At 35.8% G+C, this 12781-nt stretch overlaps 1 protein-coding gene across 2 annotated transcripts in view; it reads right to left on the bottom strand.

Annotated features, from left to right (window-relative positions):
• The window catches only part of DENND4C (DENN domain containing 4C), a 110315-nt gene that overhangs the window by 8860 nt on the left and 88674 nt on the right, over positions 1-12781 (bottom strand). For both annotated transcript variants that reach the window (XM_023728637.1, XM_023728638.1), the window contains 6 exons: positions 11386-11563; positions 10599-10708; positions 9887-10062; positions 4245-4427; positions 3277-3475; positions 1065-1310 (listed from right to left, as the gene is read on the bottom strand). In XM_023728637.1, coding sequence (XP_023584405.1) covers positions 1065-1310; positions 3277-3475; positions 4245-4427; positions 9887-10062; positions 10599-10708; positions 11386-11563 — 1092 coding nt within the window. The remainder of the gene's footprint in view (positions 1-1064; positions 1311-3276; positions 3476-4244; positions 4428-9886; positions 10063-10598; positions 10709-11385; positions 11564-12781) is intronic.

Here is a 12781-nt window from a genome sequence, read left to right as displayed (position 1 = left end):
AGAAAGGTGGGGTGCAGAACTCAAATTCTAGTAAGAAGACCAGACTTAATGGTCTGACTGAGACTGGAGGTACCCCGGAAAGCATGGCTCCTGGATTCTCTATCAGCCCAGAACTAAAGCAATTTCTGCAGCAAGCTCTTCAGACAGGCATTGGACTGGACTGTGGGACATAAAGTGATACTCATGAGGAGTGTGCCTCTTAGCTCAAGCAGATACGAGACTAAACGAGCAGCTTCTGTCCGGAGGTGAGATGAGAAGACAGAGAGGGTTAGGAGCTGGTTGGATGGACACAGGTGGAAAGAGGAGTGTGCTGTCACAGTATAGGGGGAGCAATTAGGGTTCATAGCAATGTATGTATAAATTTTTGTATGAGAGACTAACTTGAATTGTAAACTTTCACTTAAACTAGAACAATAAAAAATTAAAAAAAAAAAACTAATGAACATTCACAAAATATACAATTACATACACTGACCAAAAAAAAAAAAAAAAAGATTACAGCCTTGGAAACCCTATGGGGCAGTTATACTCTGTCCTATAGGGTCGCTATGAATCAGAATCAACTCCATGGCAATGGGTTTGGTTTTGGTTGGTTTTCAAATTAGGCTGTTATGATCATTTCAGCTGGAAATATGATTATTCAGAATAAAAGCTACCTTTTCTAGCTACCCTTAGAGCTAGATATGACCATATAAACTGAGTTCAGGCCCAATGGACATATGTGGAAATGTGCAACTTCTAGGAGCTGTCCCTAAAGAAAGAAGACATAAAATCTTCTCCATCCATTTTTCTCCCCACTGCTGACTGGAATGTGGATGTGATGGCTTGGAGCTAGATTTAGCCATCCTGGGCCATGAGTATAACCTGGAAATGGAGGTCTTGCAACAGCTGAGCAAAAAGACAGAAGGATCTCAGGTCCCTAGACCACCCATTCAAACTGTTAAATGAGAGAGAAATAAACCTAGGTCTTGTTAAGCTACCGTTATTGTATACTTTCTGTTACTTGAAGTTAAATCTCATCTTAACCAACACAAATAAGGTAAGAGTAGAAGCTGGCACCCTACCTGTACGCCTTCATTACAATGTTCAGATGTGATGATAAGTCCTGGTAAGTTACTAGGAAGGTCCAAACGTCTGAAATACCAAACAAGGTTCCAGAAAATGATTGGATGTTGATTGATGAAAGAGGATGTGTGAATCACCTGATCACCTTCATTTTCTAGCAGAGATTCAAGTTCTTTACGAAGCACTAGAGGACTCAAGTACGGCACAGAAACAGGGGGAGGACTGGGCCTTTTCCCTAAAGGATCCTTAAAGAAAACAGAAATAAAAAAAGAAATGAATATTATCTGTTTTATTTTGTATGTTTAAAGTACTTCTCAATTAGATTATGCTTCCCTATCTACCCTATTAAAATCAGTTATTTCAGGGCCACTGCTACATGCAGGAGAACACTCTAATTGCAACAGACCCTTAAAGTTTATCATGTTGCTAAGAGCAATGATGCATATATGATTTATTTTTCCTTTTTAATTTTTTAAAAGAAATATTTGCATTTCAGATGTTTTATAAGGATGAAACCAAAAGATGTATGGCCTTATCTTCCTCCTACAAACAGATGGTGCAAATTTTTTGTGTCAATATTCTTTGCTGACTCCTTTTAAAATTATATCTAACTCCTCTTCACATTTGATTGCAACAAAAGCTGAAATAAAGAAAGGGCACGGTTTTACAATTCAAATGAAAAGAAAAAAAACAGAACAACCTAGACACTGTAAGTTATGCGTACTATAATCACAATAAAAAGTGTATGATCAACTTTGTAGCCATGAGTATCCCTAGTGCCCAGACTGTGGTCTCCAAATACCACTTCCCTCTAAAGGGAACCAGGGCTCCTTAGAGAAATGGTTGATTTCAGGCCTGGGAAAGGAAATACATAAGATGAGCATGAAACACCTTGTCATAGAAGAAAGCTAGATGAGCATGAAACACCTTGTCATAGAAGAAAGCTAGGAAGCTTTAACCCCACCACCACCAAAAAGAAAAAAAAAAAGCTACTAGAGTTGTGTCAAAAGGACTAAGGAGCCAACTTGTAGGGGCTTCCAGCTAGCCAAAGATGGGACAATATAAGCATCGATAAGGAGAAGAACAATGGATTGAAACATAAATGTTTAAATCCATGAGTTCATGATTTTACTCCCTCCATCAAATTCACTGATCACTTTGGAGAACGCTAGGACTAAATTCATTATGTTTAAAACTGGTAAATAAAAAGAAAGAATCAAACATTTACCCTGCCTTACTAATATAAACTGCATCTTTAGAAAACCAAACACAAGGTCCTCTTATAGATGTACTCCATATAATAAAGAAATGACAAAATTAGATGGTCGCCCTATTGCAGCCCCCAATAAATTAACTGATCTAAGCACTGAGGCATTAACAGCTACTAACATCACAAAAATAGACAACCAGATACTACGTCTCCTAATGGAGAAACACACCACCACTGAAGCTGTCTTGCAAAAATAAACAAGGAACAAAACAAAAACAATAACTTGAATAAGATCATACTTCTAGACACAAATACCAATTTACAAGGTTGCAATCAGCAAAATCTGGATTGTGGACAACTCCAGTGTCTAAATGGTAAATGACCTCGTTTTATCAATAAATAAACTGCAAGGAAAAAATAAGAGAGGGGATCTATAAATTTAAAAAAAAAAAAAAAAAAAAACTTCAAAAGCATATCAACCAATGCAGTGCATAAATCTTACTTGATTCTGATTCAAACAAACTGAAAAATAAACACACGCACTTGCCATTTTTAAGATAATCAGAAATCTGAACAAAGACTGAATAACCTGATGATATGATTTGTTATTTTTTTGGTATGATGATGGCATTCGTGATTACATTTTTAAAAGGGTCCTTATCTTTCATAGATACATAATGAAATATTTGCAAATGGAATGTATAATGCCTGTAATTAGCTTCAAAATAATAAAGGGGAAAGTGAATGAGGGAATACATGAAAGAAGACTTGCCGTAAGTTAAAAATTTTTTAAGTTAGATGATGGGTCAAGGCGACTCATTAGACTCTTCTGTTTATTTTTGTATATATGTGACATTCTCCACAATAAAAAGTGTTTTAAAAAGTTCTTAATCAGTGCACAAAACATTCTTATCACTTTTCATATGATTAAAATTAGTCTACTAGAGTGCTGGACTAATAAATACATGAAAACACATTATAATCATAATGCTGCTACATACCACAACTTCCTGCAGACTATTTGGAAGACTAACTGTTGAAACGCCATGAAACGGTCGCTGGGAAAAATCAATGTTTTGCAAAGGGCCTCCAACACTGTGACTTCGAGTCAAAGATACACTTTGCTTTGATAAACTACTAGGCACAGGAGAAATTTTCATAGTTTGGACATCATCTCCATTGGCTTTCTTTAGTTCATCACTTAAAAAAAGAAGAAATTGCTTATATTTATGCTGAAAAAAAAAATCTAAATCTGCAGAGCTAGAGTATCTTCTATAATAAATCTTGAATCTACTAAATATAATCTACCACCTTATGAGAATTCAATTTTTTTCAAGCATTTTTATAAAAGTGGTCAGAAGAACAGGATGGAGTGAATGACTCTGGTGAGAGGTGGAAAGAGGACACAGGGTAGAGAACAGGTATATTATAAAGAGATCAAAGTATCCATTCACAGTTGTTTTATTAAAACATTATTCCATCTTTATTAAACAAAATCACCTAGAACTATGCTGCATGGAAATAAGTATTGTAAATTCGTGGACAATTATTTAATCCCCACCAGGCCATGATTTGATAAGGATAGAAATCAGATCTTATTTACTTTTTTATTTCGGTGCTTAGCCTAAATCTTAGCATACAATAGGCTCTTTAATCAATGTGTGACTCAATCAATATTAATGAGTAAAGTCTACACAGTAAAGAGAACTGGCAACGACTACATTAAAGGATATTTAATTCTGCTGAGAAGCTCCTTTTGTAAAAGATCAATGTAAAACATTAGTTTCAAAAATGGTTTATCATCAGATTTATTCATTAGATATTTAAACAATATGTGCTAGTAAAAAGTTAAGATTACATTTTTTAAAATGCCAGAACTTATGCCTACATGAGACTGGTTGTCTTTAGAGATGGAATTTTTACAAGGGTACCCAGTTTAGTATACAGAGTTCTTTGTACCCTATGGTACCTTGATTCAACTGCAGAGCTTGCTTCTTCAGTTATGGTCTGGGTATTTTTTGGTAAATCCACAAAGTTGATCAAGTCAGGTTCTGCTGAACTGGATACAGGTTTATGCTCCAGGGGTTCAGTTGCCAGTGGAATACTGCCACTTTGTAAACTGTCACCAGAGGTACTTGGTTTCAGGAAAAAACTAAATATCGGGCAATCGGGGAAAAAAAAGTCTTTAAAGATCTGAGAGTCCTCTAAATTTCACCATACTTAAGAATCACTTTATGGTAAAGCAGTGATGAATGAGTTATAAAATCCGTAAAGGAATACTGCCTATTTCAAACACATACACTCCTACTCTCATGCTCTCTTCCTCTCCTGTCCTAAACTTTTCAAAGGAAAATATCTAGAGGAGGTCATTATAATCCAATATAAGATCCTTTTGGTTTTCGAGAGCCATTAAAGAGAATTATGAAGAAAGGAGGAAGGCAAAATATTTCATTGATCTCTCAAGTTTAAAACAAAAAAGAACAAACAACCCTATCATAAAATGAGCAAAGGACATGTACAGACACTTCACCAAAGAGGGCATTCAGGCAGCCAACAAACACGAAAAGATGCTCTCGATGATTAGCCATTAGAGAGATGCAAATCAAAACTACAATTAGATACTATCTCACCCCTGCAAGAATGACACTGATCAAAAAAACGAAAAACAATAAATGCTGGCGGGGTTGTGGAGAGACTGGAACTCTCATATACTGCTAGTGGGAACGTAAAATGGTACAATAACTATGGAAAACGATACGGCACTTCCTTAAAAAAAAAACTTGAAACAGAAATATAATATGATCCAGTAATCCTCCTAGGTATATATATCGTAGAGAAATAAGAGCCATCACATGAATAAACATATGCACACCCATGTTCACTATAGCATTTATTCACAAGAGCGAAAGGATGGAAACAATTTAAGTGCCCATCAAGGGACAAATGGATAAACTATGGTACCTTCACACAAGGGAATATCAAGCAATGATAAAGAACAATGATGAATCTACGAAACATCTCACAACATGGATGAATATGGAGGACATTATGCAGAGTGAAATAAAGTCAATCACAAAAGGACAAATACTGTATTAGACCACTATTATAAAAAGTCAAGAAAAAGTTTACATACAGAAAGAAACAATCTTTGATGGTTACCGGGGGTAAGGGGGTGGGGAAAAAAATCACTAACTAGATAGTAGATGTGTTAACTCTGGTGAAGGGAAAGGCAATACACAATATAGGTGAAGTCAGCACAACTTGACCAAGGCAAAGGAAAACACTGACAGGAATGCAAAAAAAAAAAAAAGGCAACCACAGTAAACACTATAACATACACAACCCTACAACAACAGTAAAAACAAACAATACTTTTATAAGCAGATACACAGGTAGAAAAGTATGCTGAATAGGGGCAGGAGAGAGAGTAAGAATACACCCACGTACATATACAGGCTTGGTTGTGGGTATTTTTACATACATATTTGTATCTGCAGCATATGTATTCATATACATAACAGAGCACATAGGGGGCACAGTCACAGAAGCTTCCTAGCCACAACCAAACACCTTGCAGGACCGAGTAGCTGGAGCTGAGGGCTAAGGACCATGGTCTCAGAGGACATCTAGGTCAACTGGCATAACATAGTTTATAAAGGAAATGTTCTACATCCTACTCTGGTGAGTAGCATCTGGGGTCTTAAAAGCTTACAAGCGATCATCTAAGATACAATTATCAGTCTCATCCTGTCTGGAGCAAAGGAAAATGAAGAAAACCAAAGACACAAGGAAGTAATTAGTCCAAAGGACTAATGGCCCACATGAACCACAGCCTCCACTAGCTTGAGACCAGAAGAACCAGATGGTGCCCGGCTACAACCACCAACCAGTCTGACAAGGATCACAATAGAGGGTCCTGGACAGAGTGGGAGAAAAATGTAGAAAAATTCAAATTCACAAAAATGACCAGATTTACTAGTCTGACAGAGACTGGAGGAACCCCCTAGACTATGGCCTCTAAGTACCATTCTAACTCAGAACTAAAGGCATTCCCAAAGTTCACCTTTCAGCCAAATACTAGACAGGTCTATAAAACAAACAGTTTAACACTCCTGAGGAACATGCCCCTTAAAACAATCAAGTATACCAGACCAAAGGGGCAACACCTGTCCAAAAGCAAAGATGAGAAGGCAGGAAGGAGCAGGAAAACCGGACGAATGGAAACGGGAAACCCAGAGTGGAAAGGGGGAGAGTGCTGACACATTGCGGGGATTGAATCAATGTCATGAAACAACTTGTGTATAAATTATTGAATGAGAAACTAATCTGCTCTATAAATTTTCACCTGAAGCACAATAAAATGTTCAAAAAGAGTAGCAATAGAAGCATTTTCAGATGTGTTAACCTGTAATTGTTCATAATACCCTTTTTCCCTTATAAATCTTCATTTCATCTCTAGTCATTTATTCTCTCCCTTATTTATTATTTTATTTTCATCTTCTCTCTCCCTCTCCCTGTTGAGTGGAGAGGAGATGAGGGCAGGGCTATCAAAGAAACATAAGAGAACTTTCTGAGGTAACTGTAATGTTTTGTATTTTGATAAAGGTTTGGTTTGCACAAACATATGCATTAACTCTTCAAATGGTACATTTAAGATTTGTGCATTTCACTGTATAAATTTTACCTCGAAAGAAAAAAAAACTGTAAGCAAATACTGTAGTGATATGCATGCTGAAAAGTGGATGGGAAAAGTGTATTAATGTCTACAACTTACTTTTAAAAGAATAAAAAACTAAGATGGACTGATGGAGGGACAGATAGGTGATAAAGCAAGTATAGCAAAGTGTTAATTAAATGCAGGGGTGGCTATTTTCCATAATGACATGTGGGGGGAGGGGTCAATAATGCTCCTTTATACCCAATAAAAAATACAATAGAAGATAAAGTATTCTTCACAATAAATTAAAAAACATACTTAATTTAACAAAAAAGTAACAGACTTATTGAGAATAATTTAAAACTCTTAGAGGACATAAAGAAGAGCTGAAAAAAATGGACAAGTACACCGTGCTCACAGATAAAATGATAATACTGAAACAGTCGATTTTTCCCAAATTAATCTATAAATTTAATGTAATCTCAGTGAAAATTTCAGCTGGATTTTTTTGAGGATCTCAAACTTATTCTAAAATGTTATTATGGAAGAATAAGGGTCGATAAGTAATTATAAGGAAAATGAACCCAAGATGGGAAACTCTCCCTACCAGGTATCAAACAAAGACAGTAATAAAAACAATGTGGTATTAACAAAAAGAACTGGTATATTCAGAACCAGACTGAGGTATATTTGGGATCTTGCTATCTGATATGGGATGCTACATATCAATGGGGAATCAGATAGGATAGGTTCTTTAGTAAATTACATTGGGAAAACTGGCTCATTACATGGAGAAAAATAAAGCTGTATCCCTACCATCATACACAAAGGTGGACTTCAGATGGATTAAAGACCTAAACATGAAAGATAAAGTATAAAGCTGACAGAAGAACACTTATGTCCTTTTATGTCCTGGGGATGGAAAACAACTTTTTAAATGAGACTCCAAAAGCACAAATCAAAAGATGGAAAGTTAATGGATGATGACATCAAAATTAATGATTTTTCTTCAAACAAGGACATCTGTCAATACAGCAAATTAACAGATTAGACTGAGAGAAGATATATGCAACATCTTATATAGACAAGGAAGTAATATCAAACATATTCAAGTCAGAGACCAACAAGAAGAGATACTGTCATGGACTGAATTGTGTCCCCCCAAAATATATGTCAACTTGGCTAGGCCATGATTCCCAGTATTGTGTGATAGTCCACCGTTTTGTCATCCGATGTGATTTTCCTAGGTGTTGTAAATCCTACCTCTATGATATTAATGAGGCAGGATTAGAGGCAGTTATGTTAATGAGACAGGACTCAACCTACAAGATTAAGTTGTGTCTTAAGTCAATCTCTTTTGAGACATACAACGGAGAAGGGAGCAGAGAGACATGGGGACCTCATACCACCAAAAAGCAAGAGCCAGAAGAATAGTGCCTCCTTTGGACCCAGGGTCCCTGCACTGAGAAGCTCCTCGACCAGGGAAGATTGATGACAAGAACCTTCCCCCAGAACTGACAGAGAGAGAAAGCCTTCCCCTTTGAGCTGACACACTGAATTCAGACTTCTAGCCTCCTAGACTATGAGAGAATAAACTTCTCTTTGTTAAAGCCATCCACTTGTTGTATTTCTGTTACAGCAGCACTAGACAAGACAGATACTCAAATCCAACAGTACTCAGAAATTCAAACTAAAACACTGCAATAACACTTTATACTTATTATAATGCAAAAATCAGAAAAGTGGTATTCAAAATGTTAATAAGGATGTACAGAAATGAGAATTCTTGGTCACTACTGGTGGGGGGGTAGCCATCTGGAAAGCAAACTTCTAGTATTTAGTAGAAGCACATAATGGAAACAACCCAATAATCTCACTCCTAAGAATATTCTTCTGGGAGAAACTACAGCACAAATCTAGAAGGGGACATGCATGAGGACGTTCACTGCAGTGATGTTTTTATTAACAGAGAACTGGAAGCAACCAAAGTACCAAAATTAAGATAATAGGAAAGTAAAAAGAGGTACAAACTTCCTGGAGGAGAAAAGGAATAAACTAGATGTACATGTAGCAGCTCAGATAGATTTTAAACTTAGTAATAAAAAATAAGAAATCGAAATTTTCAGCATAATTCTAATTATGTAAATCAAAAATATGTAATCATGCAAAACAACCCTACATACTTTATAAGCACAGATAATCAAGGGGATATCATGCACACCAGAGTTGGTGTCTTTGCTGGGTAACAGAATGGGGGCTCGGGGAATAAAACAGGGCTTTTGTAGAGACCAGTGATGATAGTGCGTCAGGAATTGAGAACAGATTCGACTCAGTTCCACACCTGAGGCTAAAAGGAAAAATAGAGAGGAAACACCTCTATGATCGGAGGTTAAAAAAGCAGCTAAAGGCAGACAATAGTATAAAGTTCATTTGCTCCATAAAATAAAATATCAAGAATACTTACTTAGGTCAGCATATAGCTAAGAAAGTCTCAATTATTTAATGACTGGTTATTTACCTTATATATAGGTCAGCTAGTCTCCTTTTGATCACCTAGAATTTTATAATTTCACAGACTGTATGGAGCATTACCAGAAAGTGGCAAAATGTTAGGAGAAGAGTTGAAGCCCCCTCCCCCTCTTTTATGTTTCTAGTGGGCAAAATAAGTTATTGAGGCAGAAGGAAGGTTTAAAATAATGTCTAACATTAGAGTTTTGAATTATCTAAAGATAAAGTTTCGTTCCAAAAATTAACTACTACTGATAAAATTTAATCAAAATGCAAAGCAGTCTTCTAAATTACTGGTATTTTCTACTCAAATACTGAAGGCGAAGAAGAGGAAGGAAAGGCACACCTGGAGCATACCATGAATATTTCACTCCTCTCCCAGGAGTCATGCCTTTCGGGGGGGCACTTACATCTTAAGTAGTTAAGGGAGACTTTACAATACTAACCTCGCAGAGCTCCTCAAGTCTTTAAATTCTATGTTGAGAAGAGGCAAGAAGTTGCTTTTACAGAAAGGGCAGGTTGTATTCAAATTTGAATCATCGGCAGTCCATCCAGCCATAATTTCTTCATCATAAACTAAGGCTCCACAAGCTCTACACTGTGAACAACTTGACATCAAGACCTAAGAAGAGAAAAATGCAGACACTGAGAACATCTGTGGTGAAACTTAGGATCCCTGGGTGGCGCAAATGGTTTAAGCACTTGACTACTAGCCAAAAGGTGCTGCTGGTTAGAAGCCACCCAGAGGTGCCTCGGAAGACTGGCCTGGTGATCCACTTCTGAAAGATCACAACCTTAAAAACCCTACTGAGTAGTTCTACTCTGCATACACGGAGTTGACATGAGTCAAAATTGACTCGACGCCAACTAACAAAAACAACGGTGACAATCTACCCTAACAGGCCGTTTTCCTGAGATAAGCATAGAGTTTTATTTATTCTACTGATCAAATATGGCATTAGCAGTTCTATTACTTTATAGGCAAAAATTACCAGTTTATTGCCTTGCTTACATAAGATATCAAGCAAATTTGAAAAAATTATTTATTTTATTCTTCTGTCCACAAGGGTGTCATGGAATTCTATTAAACACCATCCTGAAACAAAAATATAATATGCTCACACTGATTTTATTACGGGAAGAATACAAAATTTTTACCTCCATTGCACAATTCTGATAGATGCTAGACATGCTAGTATTTTGAGAAGAACCATGTTCTGATTTTTCAAAGTCCTGCCCTTTTATGCCTCTTGTATACTGAACTTCACCTAGAAAAAAGTAAGCATTAAAAATCATAACATACTATGTAGGAGAAATGTCTTTATTATTAGGAAATGCATACTATAGTATTTAGGAGGGAAGTGTCATGGCATCTGCAATTTATTTTCAAATGGCTCAATATAAAAATACATGTGTATATATATAGAGAGAGAAAGTTAACAAAAGTTAACTAAATATAGGTAGAGGATATACGCTTGTTTAAATTATATGATTCTTTCAACTTTTCAACTGTTTGAAATTAAAGAATTAATTTTTTTTTTTTTTAAATACAATAGAGGAACTGAGAGCTAAGAAATTTCAATGATAAGTCCAGGCTTCTTAAACACTGATATACATCTGATTCACCCAAAGAGCTTGTTAAAAATACACAATACAGTCTCACAATTCCTAGCCAAGGGCTTAGACATCTGTATGTATTTTTAAACAAACTTCCCAGCTGATTCTGATGCATATAAGAGTTTGAGAACTAATGTTATAATCCACAAATATACACAACTAAAGACAAAAACGGTGAGTAAGACTTTAGTACCTGTAGATCATATAAAATGATTAAAAATCTATCAAACATCTCAACAAATGGGATTTATTATATGGGGGGTACGGGTATCTAAATTAAAACAAATAAACAAGGATTAAAGGAAGAAAAAAACCTCTTTCTCCATACCTATTGAGTAATGCAGTTTTCCTACATCTCCACTGCTGCTGCTACTGCCAAGGCTTGTGTTGCTCTGGGTAAGTTCACTGGAGACCAACCCTGAGACACTTATGTTAGGCGATACATTCTCTCCCAAAATATGGTCTTCTAGGCCAGCTGGGAAGCTGTAATCTCTGTTAGTTTCCTCCTTTAATTGAAAAGAATAAAACTCCACATACATAAATAATACCTTCTCAAATCATTGTCCTCATATTTCTCAAAACCATGAACTCTTCTCACTAATACTGGGAATTTACCTTCTACACTCAAGCATGCATTCAAGCAATGGCTTAATGCCAAAAGATTTTGCTGTGCCCCTGGTGTATATTTGGGGTGTGGGATGTCTCTCAATATTACTATCATAAGAAAAAGGAACTCTCAGAGCTCACTGTCTTCAGAGGAATCAGGGATCCCAATACAAGTAGAAAAGGGGCTTTAGAGTCAGCCAGCCAGATTTTGATCTCGGCTCTCCATCACTTACTAGGTATACGACCTTGGAGAAATATTCTGATTCTCTAACTTTTAATCATTTCACCTGAAAAATATGGATGAGTCTTTTCAAATAAGGTTGTTGTGATAATTTCAGCTGGGAATATGACTGTTCAGAATAATAACCGTCAGTATTAGAGGAATAAAACATGAATAAAGTTCTAAACACTGTAGTTTTTGACTACTATAGTGATTGCTGGAACTTTGGTCTAGATAGTAAACATTTCCATTAGCAGAGTTTCCTTTTTCTTTGGTTTTTGCTTTAAAGAAAGACTTGTGTCTTCCTTGTTACAAAACCATGTTAAATAATAAAACACACTTTAAATACAGAGAGGCAAGACAGGAAATTAAAAACAGTTATAATACCAACACCCAGACAGTATAATCAAAATCTTTAAGTATATCCTTTCAGTGTTTTTAAAATATTCATTAATTATCATATAGTGCATTTTTACAAAACAGGACCATACTAGGCATAGTTTTCTTAACATAATTCTTTCAAGTAATTTATTTTAGTATCATTAAATCTTCTACATTATTTGAATTTCAAAAATCAAATGGCTCATTCTGTTGCTTTTTATTGTAATGCTAGGTTAAAACACTTTGGAATCTAGCTTGTTTTGTTGTTCCCTGACTTCGTAAGCTTTTTCAATATACAATGCAGTTTGTTGTCATATTGATATTCAATATTACACTTCTAATTAATATTTTGTCCAGAGAATAAAGTTTTCCTTCAAATGGTATATGAGTCTTTTCTCTCCAATTTCTGCTTCTAGGTCTCCACTTCCGATTTAGAGATATAGCAATATGAAACTGATTATCTTGCAAATTCATGCTGTTTTAAGCTTCCATGTTTTTCATATTCTTCTCTCTCTCA

The sequence above is a fragment of the Trichechus manatus genome, unplaced genomic scaffold (genome assembly GCF_000243295.1).
Source record: "Trichechus manatus latirostris isolate Lorelei unplaced genomic scaffold, TriManLat1.0 scaffold00025, whole genome shotgun sequence".
Taxonomy (NCBI): domain Eukaryota; kingdom Metazoa; phylum Chordata; class Mammalia; order Sirenia; family Trichechidae; genus Trichechus; species Trichechus manatus.
The sequence above is the reverse complement of the archived record's forward strand: the minus strand, read 5'-3'. Positions and strand labels throughout refer to the sequence as shown.